The sequence below is a fragment of the Rhinopithecus roxellana genome, chromosome 1, assembly GCF_007565055.1.
Source record: "Rhinopithecus roxellana isolate Shanxi Qingling chromosome 1, ASM756505v1, whole genome shotgun sequence".
Lineage (NCBI taxonomy): Eukaryota > Metazoa > Chordata > Mammalia > Primates > Cercopithecidae > Rhinopithecus > Rhinopithecus roxellana.
Genome location: NC_044549.1, coordinates 100,515,625 through 100,533,270, shown reverse-complemented (window position 1 = coordinate 100,533,270; position 17,646 = coordinate 100,515,625). Strand labels below are relative to the sequence as shown.

Here is a 17,646-nt window from a genome sequence, read left to right as displayed (position 1 = left end):
ACTTTAACCAATTTATTTCTGTCATATTTTCCTTTTATATATGTACAAGAGCGAAATTGGAGGGAGGCAGACTGAGTTTAAAAAGATTCTTTTGATGAATTGAAAATAAAAAAATAAGGGATAAGAAAGCATTATGTCATAACTGACCACATTTTTTATTTTAGTGGTATATAAAATAAACGTGTATTTGGGTTGACATTATTTTACAGTAGATGAGATATAATAATTCCACTTATCTTTGAAAACAAATTATCTGTGGGTTAAGGTCTTTAGAAAAATCTCTTATCCAAAGACATGGCCAATATTTATGCCATCTTGTTCTAACATAAGACAATGGCAAAAATTATACTAATGACTAATAATTTCTCATAAGCTTGTCTAGAACCTGGACATAGCACTGTGAGGAGACAGGGACACATGGTCAGTTTATTTTTTACAAGTGTCATTATTTTTTCCTAAATTAACTACCATGAAGAGGCCTGAACAAAATAGTCTGAATTGTGAATTTCTTTTTTTGGTGGGGGGAATGGGGGTCTCACTTTGTCACCAGATTGAGTGCAGTGGCATGACCTTGGCTCACTGCAACCTCTGCCTCACAGGCTCAAGTGATCCTCCTACCTTAGCCTCCTGGGTGCCTGGGACCACAAGTACGGGCCATCATGCCCAGCTAATTTTTTATATTTTTTGATAGAGACAGGGTTTCACTGTGTTGCCCAGGCTGGTCTCAAACTCCTGAGCTCAGTCAATCCACCTGCCTTGACCTCCCAAAGTGTTGCGATTATAGGTGTAAGCCACCGCACCCAGCCTGAATTTCCTATTTTTCACACTTGCTTCCTATAACACTATGGCACCTTGCCTCGAGCATATAAAGTGATGGATAAATAACAGAGGTCTTCTATGTCAGAGTGTTCAAATTCAGGAAATAATCATCAGTGGCTGTAGATATACTTTAAATGTTAATTGGAAAGCACACCTATTCTTTGATTAATTATGCTGTGGTTCTGGACATGTGGCTGGTAGTGTGAGAAAATCTGTATTAAGCCTGCCTTCAGAGTTTCTCAGTGGAGGTTCTCTGGTGAGCCTGTTTTTCCAGGGAAATAGGAGGGTAGACATCTGGAAATTTGTTCTATTCAGCAGAGCCTTGAGTATTTCCAATATGGCCTCTCCATTTTACTTTGCCTGTTATTCAAAATGCTGTACTCCTGCAAATGTGGGCCCATACTAATTTTTATGGCTGGTTCAATTTTTCAGAATATAATAAATTACTCTTCAAACCCACATTTTAATAATTTCTAATGAATAGCAAACTTGCATCCTAGATTCTTCTTTTAATCACAAATGATAGCCACAAAAAGTGGCTTGCCATCTGTATACTTGCATGTTTAAAATTCTTCTAATATTAGCATTCTTTTCTGTTTTGGATAAACCCAATTTTGCCTGGCTGCATAACTGAGTGTTTTCTGTCCCCTGTTGGCTGTGGTTTCCAATGGAATATAAACCATAAGTTCTGAGTGGACCCAGTAAAAAATGTTTGGTTCTGACTTTACTGGCAAGAAATTGAATCAATCAGTAACTTGCCAGGTGATTGGAAAAAAAATTTTTTTGAGCAACAGGAATAAAGTATCATGAAGTATTTGAACATGTTGATAACAGACATCCTCAAAAGCTACCAAGCATAGGTGATTTAGTTGTTCTAAAATCTTTACTCTTTTTAAATGGAAATTATTTCTATCACTTACAAAAATATCGGGGTTTCTTTTAAACTATATTCATAAAATGACATGATTTAAAGCCCCTGTCATAAGAAAGTTCTTGCAGTGAGGATCACTGTGCACAGTGGGTAAGAACCAAGTCTCCGGAGGTAGGCTGCCTCAAGTTAAATTTGAGTGTGCCTGTGTCACTTTAGGCAAATTACTTAACTTCTCTAAGTGTCATGTTTCTTCATCTGTAGAATGGAGTTGATAATGATAGCACCTTTCCTGGAGAACCACGTTCTTGCACTATTTTATCTCTCTGAGGATACTGAGGCTCAGGGAGGTTAAGCATCCTGCTCAATGGCACACAGGAAGGAGGGGCAGAGTAGAGCTGGGATTCACACCCAACTCCAGCTGATTCCACACCCTAAAGTCCTTTGAGTTACCATGAAGACTCTAAGATGATCATGAGGAGCCAGGGCATTGGCATATGAGTTATGTAGCCTGTGATCTGTTCCTAACCAGCTCTATCACCATGACCCAATATGGGAGACATTAATGCCAAAGAATTCCACATGTTACATAACAAATAGGGACTAGCTGAGACTCAGGCAAAGAGTAAGAGTAAGTGATTATTTGGCCCTGTGCAATGTTGCAACCTCCATATCTTTTTTTTTTTTTTTTTAAAAAAAAAAACTACCCCAGCGTATCCACAAAACAAGAGGAAATCAATTTCACAAAGTAATAAAGCCTCTATATGGTGGCTTTTGATACAAGAAGAGGTGATTTTCAAGCACTTTATTATTAAATCATGATAACTATCATTATCATTCACTCTATACATCCTATATACAATGCGCTCCAAAAAAGAGCTCCAGGCTGGGCACGGTGACCCACGCCTATAATCCCAACACTGTGGGAGGCTGACATGGGCAGATCAGGTAAGGAGTTTGAGACCAGCCTGGCCAACATGGTGAAACCCTGTCTCTACTAAAAGTACAAAAAGTAGCCAGGCGTGGTTGTGCACAACTGTAATCCCAGCTACTCAGGAGTCTGAGGCAGGAGAATTGCTTGAACCCAGGAGGCAGAGGTTGCAGTGAGTCACCAGCCTGGGTGGCAGAGGGAGACTCCATCTCAAAAAAAAAAAAAAAAAAAAAAAAGCTCCAAATACAACTTTGTATATAGGTTGCATAGGGTGGAATAATAATTATAGTTATCATGATCTAATAACTTTTAGAGGCACCTTCATCAGTGAGCTCCAACAGTTTCTTGTGAGCAATGATATAAGAATTAAAGTAAAAACAAACTATGTCTATATCTATATTAATTTGTTGTGGCTGCTATAACAAAGAACCACAGACTAGGTGGCTTAAACAACAGAAGATTAATTCCTCACAATTCTGGAGGCTAGAAGTCCAAGATCAAGGTACTTGCAGCGTTGGTTTTCTCTGAGGCTTCTGTCCTTGGCTGATAGACAATCATCTTCTCCTGTGCCTTCCCATGGGGTTCGCATATCTGTGTCCTAATCTCCTCTTTCTATACGGACACCAGTCACATCGGGTTAGGGCCCACCCATATGACCTCACTTTCCCTCAGTTACCTCTTTAATGTCCTATCTTAAAATACAATCACATTCTGAGGTAGTAGGGGTTAGGGCTTCAACACATGAATTTGCAGGGAACACAAGCCAGTTGAAAACAATACCTAAATCTATATTTACACCCACATCTATATCTATGTTTATGGGTCTTACTGAAATCTGAAATGATAACAGTGAAGACTTTTCCCGATCTTATGATGTGACAATAAAAAGATAAATATTCCAAGTCTAATTGGCATGTGGCCTCTTAGCACAAACTTATTAAGAATGAGCATTTTCTCAGCCAAGTGTTATCTGGGCTCCTGAGACCGACTGCTCCGTTAATGCTGGGAAGGGGAGCATGGCTGGGGGAAGCCACCAAGCTGCTGGCTGGCAGTCAGAATGCCCATGTGGTGTCGGATCTGAAAAGGTGCACTGTGGGCAGCCAGAAAGAGATTGGCACTGTGAGCATCCTCTGGCCTCAGTTCTTTGATTTTCTTTGAGGCATGTCCTAAAGGCTGGGACACTCATCTACACACAAGAGGTGCAGACATGAATGTGGGGCAATTATACACTCCTTTCAAGTGAGCTGGCTGTGCTTAAACTAGAACGTGCAGGATTTTCTTTCTTTCTTTTTTTAAGGAATCAAGTTTATCCAAGAATATGGCATCTTCCCATCCACCTACCTTCCTTCCTTTCTTCCTCCCTCTTCCTTTCTTTGTTTTCTTATCTCCTTCTCTCAATTATTTATAGAGTGAGGGCCTGCTATGCACAAGGCACTCTGCTTGGTCCTATGGGGGATAAAAAGGTGACTAAGAGGCACCTCTGCCTTGCATGTTTCATTCTGATAACCTACTCCCTGTTCTGCTGTTGGTTATGCTTTCAGGCATTGCTCTGCTAGTTCTTGGCAAGGCTGAAAGCCACTTCAGCTTACAGCGTCCAGACCTTCAAGGTCTTCTGTTCTCCCTGTGGAACTGACAGCACTCCACCTCATCTCTGAGCCACCCACACATCTCCTCCCGCTCAGCCAGTGTCCAAGCTGAATTTCCTGGCTCCTGACCCCTCTGGTCCGATGATTATTCATTCACTGTCTCTCGCCTCCCAGACTGCTTTATTTTTTTTCCTTTTCTGAGCTGTTCCTTCTGATTCCTCCCACTTCTTCCTCTTCTCATTTTGACTCCTTTCCCAATTCACATTGATCATCTCTGATGAGCCGGCTGAGTGTGAAAAAATAAAGGTTCTAATGATCTGTCCTCCTCTCTGCCCACTGTTGTTTATCCAGGGAGTAAAGACATGTTTCAAGGACTCCTCCCTCAGAGCTGAGCATACAAGAAGGGGTCCCAGACTTATTTTTTCCTTTCCACAACACTCACTCATTCTAAAGTTACTTCTCAATCACTGAACATTAGTCAATATGTTTATTTTTTAAAGTAAACAGTGGGAAGGTTGTGGAGAATGAATGATGAGGTTCTATAATCTGATTTAAATCTTATCTGCAGGTTATAAAATGTTAAAATTCATGTTTGGAATAGAAGGCAACACAGGCACATATTCTACTTGAAAATTTTATTCCTACAGTTTAATTTAGGTGGGAAGAAATGGTCAGACTAGCTCTTTTTTTAATCACATAGATAGTGTGTCCTGTCCAAACCTGGCAACTCCTGGGATCACTGCCTTCTTCCTCTCCTGCTAATCAAATTCAACCCATTTTTCATGTCCCAGGTAAAGTTTCATTCTTCTAGGAGGGTCGTCTGGGCACCCATGAGCTTCTTGAGGGCCCAGCCTCTGTTTCAGCCACATCTTTGTGGCCCAGAAACAAGTAAAGTCAGGGACTTGGTAGAAGTGTGGGAAATGAATCAAAGTGAACAACTTTCTCCAGTGTACTTTCTCTAGTGTACTTAGTGTCCATGCCACTCATTCAGATATGTCATAATATGCCTTCCAACATTGTTAGTCAGACCCTTTAAGGCTGAATATTTTGTCCTTCCCTCCCAGATGGCCTGTTCCTTGAGGGGGACAGTGCTTCCTTTTTTCTCCATATTGGTCTTCATTGACTAATACAGTGATGGTATTCAGAAATATTGTTAAGTTAAATACTGGTTCTTTTTGTTTGACAGCAGTGTCTGTTGGGAACCACATTTAGAAAGCTGATTTTGCAGAAGCCATAATTTTATTGTAAGTAAATCTGCGAGAGGGGTTTGGTTTCCATACACTTCAAATGGAAAGTAAATTACCAGCCAATTGATGCTTAGTTTGGTTCAGTCACATTTATTGAGGAATTGCTTTGCACCTGACATCAAATCAGAAAACATTCCTGCCTCATGTGGGTTCAGAGTCTCCAGGGATGTCTTACTGCCCACCTGACCTGGAGATAGGATATAGTGCTTGTCCTCATAGCTGGGCACAGATGATGAATGGGCAGTGTATGTGGTCTCAGCCACATGCCTGGACCTTCCTGGGTGGTGCTGTGGACCTGCTGCACACCTAGTGCAGCCCCCTCCTGGGTGGTGCCGGATTGCTGCTCCTCCCCCATCCCAGTCCCTCCTCTGGTAGCCAGAATAAATTTTGCAGTAAGTTAGCAGAGTGGATTCCAAAAAATTTGCACTGTGGCATCTCAGGAAACTTCAAACTTATCTGCTTGAGAAATAACTTGCAGAGAGGAAAGGAACTCTGACAAGGCTAATAAAAGGGATTTCGAGCTGTGTTTCAGCAAGCCAGTCACAGAGTATTCACGTGTTAATTCACTGGCGTGTTCCGCGGCAGAAGCACCCCCTCTCTGTCTTCCCCCAGTTCCAACTGTTGTGCTGCAGCAGATTTGGTCTGAGTCTGGGCAGAGCCCCTTTTTATGGAGCAACCCTCCCGATTCGTTACAGCAAGAGTCTGGTGCAAGTGATCCTTGCCTTCCCATCGCACACAAAGGCAAAGAGCTCCTTAAAGGGACCTGCCTGCTGCTCCGTGCAGCTGCAAACCCGTGTCAGTGCAGGCTCAGCAACCCAGGCTTTTGCTCGAGAATGAGTGGGGAGGGGTCTTGAGGAGCCCCCACGTCCTCCCGGAGCGGAGGCGGGAGGGAGCTGACAGCCGGAGTGGATGGAGACCACCAGTCCGCGGGGACCCGCTTGCGATTAGCTGCTTCTTGGGATGCTCCGCGCGCCAGTTGAGCATCCTGCCTGTGGTCCAGGGGATTCTGGCGGCGCATCTTGCGGTAAGCCTGCGCTGATTTGAGCCATCGCCCAGAAGCGAGCCCGCATTCAGACACCGCGGACCGGCTCCGCGAAGGGCTGCGTGCAGTCACCATGAATGTTCAGCTCTAGGCTTCTGTAAAAACCTCCCCACTGCATGGATTTGGCTGTTTAATCAGCCGAGATTACAGCCCGGGAAGATTTGCAAGCCTGATTCTCCCTCCAGCTGCTGTGACAACTTCGGGGCCGTCTGTTTACTTCTCTGGGTCCCCGGGACTCTTTCCTGCATCGCAGCCCCTTGTGCCACTTTGTGGGCTTGACTCGGAAGTCAGCCGCCAGGACTCCTCTGACGGCATCCTCAGGAAGGGGGAGCAAGGAGGGCTTAAAAGAAAAGCAGGAATCCCCCCAACTGCTCAACCTCTCGTGACTGCCTGTGTTCTGGGGTTCTGAGAGGGACCGTGCGCTGCCTGGGGAAGCAATGCAAGTCTCCATAGCCTGCACAGAGCACAATTTGAAGAGTCGGAATGGTGAGGACCGACTTCTGAGCAAGCAGAGCTCCACCGCCCCCAATGTGGTGAACGCAGCCCGGGCCAAATTCCGCACGGTCGCTATCATCGCGCGCAGCCTGGGGACGTTCACGCCTCAGCATCACATTTCTCTCAAAGAGTCCACCGCAAAGCAGACTGGCATGAAATATAGGTATGCATGTAAGATTCCCTCTGCGCGGGGTATCCAGGTTCTATACAGGTGCAGTGGAGACAGACCATCGGTTTTGAAAAGTGACTTACTCATCAATGGGTTGCTCACTTCAGAATTCTCAGGTGCTTCTAAAATAGCTCCTTAGGGGGATGAATAAACCCAGGATGGTTGTGTGTGTATAAGATTTTTTTAAATGTGGCCCATTTTGTATAATTCTAAAGTCCTATGAACATCTTAGGAACTATGTACATTTCAGTACCCAGAAAAAAACACAACTGCTGGAACTGGTATTCAGATCAGTATAGTTTTTCAATAGCAAATGTGTTTGTTCTATTTTATGATAAAGACTGTAGTTTCTGGGATTATGCTATCAGAAATAGTTTCCCATATAGTTCTGCTCTCTTATTTATCTTTTGTTTGTTTTGTTTGAGACAGAGTCTTGCTCTGTTCCCCAGGCTGGAGTGCAGTGGCGTGACCTGGGCTCTGTCTCCTGGGACAGAGCCTCCTGGGTTCAAGCGATTCTCCTGCCTCAACCTCCTGAGTTGCTGGAATTACAGGCGCCTGCCACCACACCCGGCTTATTTTTTATATTTTTAATAGAGAAGAGCTTTCACCATGTTGGCCAGGCTGGTCTCGAACTCCTGACCTCAAGTGATCCACCCGCCTTGGCCTCCCAAAGTGCTGGGATTACAGGATTAAACCACCGCGCCTGAACTTATTTTTCTTTTGAAAGACCAAGTTAACAAATGCTATACAAAGCTTTTTAAAGAAGCTTTCTTGCAGAAAAAACCACCTATAATGATAAATTAGATTGAATACTGCCATATTTAAGCCTAAATTACTGCTTGAAATAAAATGTAGACCTTGTGAAATAAGGAGAAAATGTAAATTGTTGCAATTCTACTAGTTTCCTCGTAAATGTTAAAGCTTCCGCATCCTCTATGTTATTTTCCATAGTTGGAATCATCCTGGTAATAGTGGATGCTCTGTCTAATAGGGCATGACTTACATATGATAAGTAGAAAATTTCATTATTCAATTATGTGACTCCTGCCTCCTCATTACATTTGCTTTGTACCAAGTCCCTCTGACTTTATTTCTGTAAAACTACTCTGCTTCTAGTTTCTAAAAGTGTTTGTGAATGTAGAGGAGAGAAGCTACTGACACATCTTCCAAAAACTTTGGTTACTTCAGTTTGCAGATATGATTTTGTTAATTGTCTACATCTACTATCTCTTGTCTTTGTTAGGAATCAGGTTTTAGGACAGGATGAAGTTAATTAAAAGAATGCATAGGCAACACTGTGTTTCTCATGTGGGGTTGCTGAAATAAAGCATTTAAACCTATTTTTATAAAAGTCGCCCTTGAGAAAAGTTTCTTTGCAGAGTTGCAGGAAAGTTTCTCATTGCACAAACGTCAAGCACTATTGTTTTGATATATGTTTGAGCCATTAAGAAAAAACGTCCTTGGGTGGGAAAAAGCAAAACAACCTTAACTAAAGCTCTTTTTGCCCCAGCTGCAGTACGAATGTAAGCAGCCTGACCCGGGTCAACTCACTGAAGCATCAGCTATGTGAGTGGCTTTGCTTTTTCTGACATCCCTGTGATGGAGAGAGTGGGGCACCACAATGACAATTCTCTAAATGAGACTGTAGTCTTGAGTCCACTGATGTTTTCTACAGCTGCTGCTGGGGCACACACGCAGCCCCTGCCCTGTGGACACAGTCCTGCTCTGCATGCATTTCAGCTACTGAGATGGAGATGAGCAGCTGCTTTCCTGGGCAAGGTCCCCAGGAACAGGACCCTCCAGGGTTGAGGCAGATCACAGAAGGTGGTTTAAATTGTGACCTCTAGTACTTTAGCAGCACTTTTGTAAATCAGAAGAAATACAAAGTAAGATCACTAATTTCTTGAGGCAGAGTTTCATAGTTGCTTGCTGATTGTGTTGGAAGAGTTTGCTGTTATGAAGGCCTTTGGAAGTCAGGAGATTTCCATTAAGGTTTTTCTGGTGGCACAGCTCAACTCTGTTGAGTGATAACTCTCTGCTTCCCAAAAGCTCAGAGTGTGAGCAAGGTTCACTTGGGCACCTTTCATTACTGACAACTGAAGACAGTACTCTAACAAAAAGTTAGCCATCTGCGGTCTTCAGTATGCTTTCTTTCTTAAGGTAACCAAGCAAGATGCCTCTTCTTCACCTGTGCTCGTATTCCAAACCACTCCATCTATAACCGTCAGGAGGTTTGCCTGTGTGTGTGTGAATGTGACTTACTCTTCTGTTTCAGATTCTACTCTGAGTGACCTTTATGAAGGAGATTATGAAATGATGCCAAATGTACACCAAGCTTTCTTAGGGTTAAAAGGGGAAGGATTTTATGTACTTTACAAAAAATGATAGGAGTAACTTTTATTAGCTAAATTATCCTTTTTTACATTGTTTTAGCTAAAATATAATGTGCATATATGGACTATTTGTTAATGATAACAAATAGCAGAAAATACAAAAATAATGCCATAGAATAGGGAAGATAATTGGTTTAGGTAAGCCATCTGGAGAATGCCTGAAATAACTAAAATGGAAAGTTAGTGGCTAATTGTGGTCACAATTTCATCCTTGAAAATGGTTTTCATGGGCAGAGCTTTAAAGGGGATCCATAAATCCAATAGAGGATTTTTAAAAAGTCTTTTTGTGCATTTTTTCTGAGGAAAGGGTTTATTGCTTTCAGCATAATTTGAAAATGGTCTACAACTCAAAAATTGTCAAACAGCAATGTTGTTTAATGAAGAGGTACTCATCCATTCATCATAGTCAACAAATATTTATTGGGTACCTATTCTATATCAGGAAACTCACTCAACTGGTATGCAAAGGTGCAGAAGCCAGGTGAAGTCTGGGGCTTATGTACAGGTTGAGGAAGCAGACCATAAATAAGAAAACAAACAACCAAACAAACAAATAATATAATTGTCTATTATAAGAAATTTCAAAGAAGTTTTTATTTTTTTTTGGAGGGGTGATAGTCATGCTTGGTCCAACTTAGTTGATCCATTTTGAGTTACCAACTCTGCTTCAGTTCCAGAATTAATGATTGCATCTTGGGGCATGAGTAATTGTGCCTATGTCTGCCACCCATTTTGCTATCCTAGAGACTTCTTTAAGGTATATGGTGCTACCTGGTAGCTGAGGACCTACGTGTGTCCCTGATAAATAGGTAGAATGCCTTCTACTTATATAATGCCTTATGATTTTTAAAGCCAACTAATATAACAGCCTATGGTTACCACCCATTAATCAGTAACTAATGAAACTGAGATTTTAGAAAGAATTAATGTATACTTGTGCAAAACATCTGAATTCTGCAAGAATAAAATGCTTAAAGCCACTATTATATTCACACCATCACTGTGTAAGAAACTTGCATAAAACTGGTTATTGTTTGAAGGTGGAAGACAAAAAAAAATTTACTAGAACATTCTGGCATTCCAAAGCTACTGTCAACCCAACAGAACAAGATCCCACCTAATGTGTATACTGAGGACTATCCTGTAGGTAAATAACACAGGACTTCAGAAGGTTTTTCCTTTCCTTAGAGGGTTTTTTTTTTTTAATACAGAATATTTGTATATATTTATGGGGTACCTGTGATATTATATATTACATGTGTAGAATGTGTAATGATCAAGTCAGGGCATTTAGGGAACCCATTACCATCAGTATTTATCATTTCTATGTGTTGGGAATATTTCAAGTCCTCTCTTCTAGCTATTTTGAAATATACAATACATTATTGTTCATTATACTCACTCTACTCTGCTATCAAACATTAGAACTTATTTCTTCTATATCACTGTATGTCTGTACCCATTAACCAAACTCTCTTCATCCTTTCACTCTTAGAGTTTCACAGTTGTGCTTTGTTAGTGCATGAAAGTTCCTTTGTTCTATTTTTGTGTCTATTTTTAATCTCAGATTTCATTACACTGTGTTAGTTTGGTGTACACTCTACAACCATACATGATAGATTTTCACATGATGGATGTAGGTATATACATGAACCTTTCATCCTAAGAAGAACTAATCATTCCGAATAGAAGTTAAGGCACATTGGTTTGTTTTAACTTCTTTGGTTGGTTTGGTTTTTGTTTTTTTAAATAACTTTTTAGAATGATCCAGCTACCGGTGTTTGACATGGTCTCAGAGTTTCTGTCATTCAGAATTGAGCACTTTCGTACTGATAACCTTCCTCCTCCTCATTCTGAAATTGTTATTTTAGTTTTAGAATAATTGGAATATGATGGGCCCAATTTCATTGTAATTTCACTAAAAACTTCAATTTTTCCCCATTTTTTAAACTAACTACACTTTACCATTAAAATTGTTTTTGAAATAATTATAAATTCACAGAAGTTTGCACAGAAAAGAAGTACAGGGAATTTCCATATGCCCTTAATTTCCCCAGTGGTAAACATCTTGCTTAACGACAGCAATGATAGCAAAACCAGGAAACTGATGATCCATATGGATTGGTACAATCTGTAGGATTTATTCCAGTTTTACCAGTTACACATGTATTCATTTTTGTCTGCATGTTATATGCCTATGTATTTTTTATCACATATATAGATTTGTGTAACCATCACCACAATGAACAATCAAAATTGTTCCATCATCACAAAGCTCCCTCATGCTATCCATTTCTGACCACATTCACTCCCTCTTCTCCGATTTCTAACCTTGGGTAACCACTAATTTTCAAGTCATCTCTATGACTTTATTGTTTCAAGAATATAAATGGCATAATACAGTATGTATTGAGGTTGGCTTTTTTTTTTTTTTTCACTCAGAGGGTTTATACAGGCAAGTGGTGAGAAAGAATCTTGTAGTGGTAAAAAGAGATTGGAATATGGCTCCATGGAGGGTAAGCTATTTAGACACGAGGGAACATCAGCAATGGAGGGACTGGTAAGGATTTTTAAGCAAGATGTCTGCTTATAACGTTCTGTTAAGAAAGGATTAATCTGGCAGTTGTTCCCCCCACAAAAAATCTAAGAGTTGTAGCTATGGAATAAGAATTTATGTTAAATTCCATGGCACTCTCTGTTTTCCTATAGAGAGTCAGGACTGTATGCAAAAGACTCAGACCAGATACCAGATGCCTTTCCCATGCCATTCCTTTCACAGCCTCTTTATTAAAGCACATGTCACAGTCACCATTCTTTACCTCCCACGAATGGTGGGTAGTTTTTGAATTAAAACAATTCAAGTGAAAGATCAATCTTGTCAGCCCATTATGTAAAAGGCACTTAGTGTGTGTGTGTGTGCGCATGTGTGCTCGTGTGCGTGTGTGTGTGCATGCAAGTCTCCGTATGGGGAAAAGTGGGAGGAAATAGGTGGGCTGAAGAGGAGGAAAAGGAAAGCCAGCTCTGTGGCTGTGTTTCAAACAGAAATATTTGATTTTAGTCCAGAAAAAAAGAGCAGTTTGGTTATTTGAAATGCCAAGTTTCTTGGTTTATTTTTGGTTTTTGTTATTGTTTTTTGGTAAAGAATACCATTGTCATTTCCATTGACACCCATGGGTATGGGCTTTCCTCTCTGCCTCAAAGTAAAATGGTGAGAATGGGGAGGTGGGGAAGCCTTCCTAAAAATTAGTTGCTGATTCAATCTCATAGAGTTTATTCCACCTCTGCAAGGCAGCAGTCAGAAGTCTGGCATCCATGGGATGGTGAGAAAATGGTAGGAGGGGAGGGAGCCTCCTGGAAGTTATTACGCAAACATTGTTCCAGTTCTGTGGTTCTGAAAGTGTGTGTGGGGGCTGTGGGTCTGTGTGTGTGTGTGTGTGTGTGTGTCTGTGCACATGCACGCATGTGCACACGTGCACGTGAAGGAGTCTGAAGAGTTTCCGGAAATGGCTAGTTTTCTAGCTGCAATCTTCAATTTGGTTGTTACACATGGAGTCCTTAATCCCACATCCACTCAATGATCCTCTTTAGAAGTATACTCATTTTAAAGAAATTCTGTTTTAAAAAATTCTGCAAACATTATGGTAATTTGAGAAATGTTCTGAGAGGAGAAAAAAATTCCATCACATTCAAAAGGAAAACCAGATTCCTAAATTTCACTTTGATTTTTAAAATTCCTTTCATCAAATTCATAGTCTATCTTCAGTACATCAGTTTATGAACAGTATGAGATTTGGATTCAGTGAATTTGATCAAAATATAGGACTCTTAATTTCTTTGAGTATCCTTTAGAAACTTTTTTAGGAGAGAAAACTCTCTTATGAGAAGAATTCAGAAGCATCAATTAATTCATGCTTTTTCTTGAAGAATGTCAAAGCCATTCAGATAAATGGCTATTAGGCATCATAAGAAGATTTGATGTTGCAAGTTAATCATATTGTATGCTTAAAAATATTTTTGTAACCAGTTTTTCACGTTTTTAAGAATTAGAAATAGAGTGATTGAGTCTGAAGAATTCAAGGCAAAAGTTCTTTAAATTTTCATTTCAATATTGAGAATTATTAATACTATGTGATCACTAGAAATAAGAGAGTTAGCAATGGTTGGTGAGGGAACTTAAGATGCCATCTAGTATAGTCACTTTTTTTTTTTTTTTTTTTTTTTTGAGACAGAGTCTCGCTCTGTTGCCCAGGCTGGATGTGTAGTGGTGCAATCTTGGCTCACTGCAAGCTCTGCCTCCCGGGTTCATGCCATTCTCCTGCCTCAGCCTCCCGAGTAGATGGGACAGCAGGTGTCCACCACCACGCCTGGCTAATTTTTTGTATTTTTAGTAGAGACGGTGTTTCACCGTGTTAGCCAGGATGGTCTCGATCTCCTGACCTCGTGATCCGCCCATCTCGGCCTCCCAAAGTGCTGGGATTACAGGCATGAGCCATCGTACCCAGCCATTCATTTTGTTTTATACAGATTGGCCAGTTCCTTCGTCAGAGTTACCCAGTAAGCTGGGCAGAGGCACAAGGCCAAACTGAGGTCCTGACTCCAAGGGCAGAGTTCCTTACGCTCCTTTCACTTCCACATTGCAGCTTCTTGGGTAGGCCCCGTTTTTCAACACAGGAAAGAAGCACAGCACATGAAACACTTCTAGAAAGGACAATCCCCTTCTCTACATATGCACAATTTACAGCCCAAGCTCTTATCTCTGGAAGAAGCAAAGCCATGCTGTGTGCTGAGAGAGCCAGACCAGCTTTCTCTATCTCCTGCAGAGCTGTGAGGACCCCACAGTGCTGCCACAGAGGCTCTCCACTGATACATGTTCTCAAATGGGACATAAATTAACTTCCAGATGACAGCGTGCTTAGCATCACAGTGTCTAAAGCACAGGCTTCTCAGGAAGAGATCTACAAAACCATGGGCACATATGATTGAACAATGCCACATGTCAACACTGGACAGGAAATGCTCATTTGGGCTTTCTGTGCTGAACATACTTAACTCTCCTGCATGCAATTAGAGATTACTTTGAAAGCTTGCTCCTGAAAGTCAAAATCAAAATACATTTAAAATTCCTTACTGCAGGTTGATTTTCATTTACCCAGATTGGAAACCAAAACAGAAGCCCAGCAGTGAGTTTTTTTTTTCTTGGAATCGACAGCTAGGGAGGACTCTGAGAGCATTCACACAGGCCATCTGGTCTAGCCCTCATGAGAAATCTGTCCTGTTTTTCCAATTTGCACTGTGCAGCAACTACTTGTAAAGGCCTCTGAAGAAATATTGTGTAATCTTTCACAGCAGTCATGAAAAAATTTGGCTCTTCTTTTTGAGAATCGGAATCATTCATTAAGCTCTAAAGTCCTCAGAGGAAGTGATAAGGTGAGGGTTTTCAGAATTGTTGTCTATTGCCTGGACTCCAACAGTCAAGTCCGGGAGGAAAATGAGTATAAAAGATTAAAAAACAAGAAACCAAGGGCACAGCAACAAGACAAGGGAGGCACATGTGGCATACAGAGGACTCCCACTTCCTTCTGATACCTGGGGAGGGAGATTCTCTCCCATTCTCATCCTAGCACGTCTTCATCAGATCTGGCCTGACTGTTCTACTACGAAACCATCCAAGAGTCAAAAAATATTTCCCCATCACAAAATTCCTCTTTGCAATTGACTTGGCTTCTTTAAAGCTGCACCGATAACTTCTTGTCCTGTCCTCTGTTGACATGAAAATGAGCTAACTATAATTTTCTGCCTCATAAGGTTGGTGGTACTTGAAAACCATTACTATGACTCAGCTTCCTAATTTCCAGAATGGTTCCAGCCGTTTTCTCCTAGATTTCATTTTCTGATTCCCAACTGTAACTACAACTCTCATTCAAACCCTCTACACGATGAATACCTCTTCTTTGAGTCATTCAGTGGTGGATACAATTCCAAGTCAAAGTCTAGACTTCTCAGTATAGAATAGCAAGATTGCCTAATAACAGAAACATGCTATGTCCTTTTGTCTGCATGCCCTGGTCATGCTTCCTGTTTTAGAAGAAAAAAATGTTTTTCATATTTTGAATCATTCTATGAAACAATTTCTGGAAAACATTAAAAAAATCCTGACCTATTTATTAGAGTAATGGGGGATGATTATGTTGACACATAGCAATTCTTATGAGATATCAACTCGAAAAATTATAATGGCGACAGTTGAAGTTTCTTGGGTTAAAGAAATATGAAAAGGCCAAATTTAACACATAGGTTTCAATGGCAGTTGAGTATCCAGGTAGGAAAACTAACAACTTGTACTGTGATTCATTTGCTTTTTGATATGTTCTTATAGAGAATTTATTTTTAACATAGGAGGTTTAAATATAAATGCAACTGTATATGACTGCTATGATTAACAAGAAAAGTTTTCTGTATCAACAATTAACATCTTCCAGGAGAATGCCCATGGAGGGGCTCAACTGCAGAAATTACAAGCACAGAGCTCCTTGTGATTAGTTCGCATCTACTGGAAAGCCCATCTGGTTTAACAGAGCTCTTATATAAGAAATGCAAAATTTTTCCTGAGGAACACATGCTAATAAGCTTCCTCTTTTCCATTAGCTTCCTCTTTAAACTAGGTTTTTATTTTATTTTATTTTATTTTTAATGTCTTTGGCCTGAGACCACAACAACAAGCTTGTTATAAAAATCAACTGTGTAAATAACATGGCTTTAACGAATGCTACTCTCTCTCAACTCAAGAGTCAGCAAAGAATTCCTCTGAGGCATTTGAGGAAAATAAACCTTTTGACTCAATACTCAATTTCCTACCTGTGTATGCACAAGCACATCTGCATGATGGTGTCTGTACATTTACTTTAAAAAACTGAAAATGCTCAGAAGAAATCTTAGCAGCCTGATTTCAGAAGGTTTCATCTTGATGAAGAACATATTTATTTCATTTTAATGAAGAGAAAATAAATGAACTGCTACTCTAAAGAGACCCAAATAGAAAGAAGGAGTTGGGAAAGCCATGGTCTAACATACAATGTCTCACTCAATAATGGCTTATATTTCATTTCTAAGGAAGGAGTTTAAGGTTTCACTTTCACTCAAATACAGTTTCTCCAGAAGCGATCTTTTGGAAATCAGGAGGCTTGGATCTTAGTTCATAAAAGTTCGGGATAATTCCTTAATGAGAAAAACAAGTGGACATTTGCCAGAGAACTCCCAATTTCACCTCATATTTTTTCCTGAGGGCTTCAGCAGGACCTTCTGTGGGTTCTGTTCCAAAACAAGAGGTGATTTTTTAAAAGGGGGCACAGCAAGTATCCTTAAGAAGCAAAGCTATAAATTTCACACTGTATTAGTTTCCTCTTTCTTGCTGGTATAACAGATTTTCACAGAATTAGTGTCTTAAACTAACACAAATGTATTCTTTTGTAATTCTGGAGGTCCAAAGTCTAAAATTAAAGTGTCAGCAAATCTCCTTTCCTCCAGAGGCTTCTGGTTGGAAATCCACTTCCTTGGCTTTTTTGGCTTCTAGAGGTTGCCTGCATTCCTTGACTCTTTCCTCCATCTTCAAAGCACATCACTCCAACCTCCAGTTCTGTCTTCACATCTCTTTTTTTCTTACTTCGATTCTCCTGCCTGCCTCTTAAAGGACTGCTGTGATAAAATCGAGCCCACCTGGGTAATCCAGCAAAGTCTCCTCACTTCAGAATCCTTAATTAATTCCACCTACACCGTCCCTTTTACCATAGAAGGTAATATGTGCACAGGTTCCAGGAATTGGGACATAGACGTCTTTCATGGGCCATTATACAGCCTGCCACCCATATCATGCAAAAAATGTTATATGGGAGAGGGGAGAGTTAAAGGAACCCTAAAGTATCTAGCATCAGATCCCCATCACTTTTTCTAGAATGTAAGACTTGTTCAGGTGAAGCAAGTCAGCGAAAAGAATAATGGGATCGTTGGAAATGCTGTATGGTGGGGATTTCCTGAGTAAGGCTACAACTTGGGTTTTGAATCAGAAATAAAACTCTCATTTACATTGTGTGGCTACAGTG

The 17,646-nt window shown here is 40.6% G+C and overlaps 1 protein-coding gene across 3 annotated transcripts in view; it reads left to right on the top strand.

Moving 5' to 3' along the window:
• The window catches only part of KCNAB1 (potassium voltage-gated channel subfamily A member regulatory beta subunit 1), a 419,409-nt gene that overhangs the window by 154,425 nt on the left and 247,338 nt on the right, over positions 1-17,646 (top strand). The window contains exon 1 of one of the 3 annotated variants that reach the window (XM_010365898.2): positions 6,012-7,151. The exons of 1 other annotated variant lie outside the window; for it this stretch is intronic. In XM_010365898.2, the coding sequence (XP_010364200.1) occupies positions 6,931-7,151 (221 nt within the window). In that variant the 5' untranslated portion in view covers positions 6,012-6,930. Of the gene's footprint in view, positions 1-6,011; positions 7,152-17,646 lie in introns of those variants that run through there. One more of the 3 variants, XM_010365901.2, reaches the window with a different exon arrangement.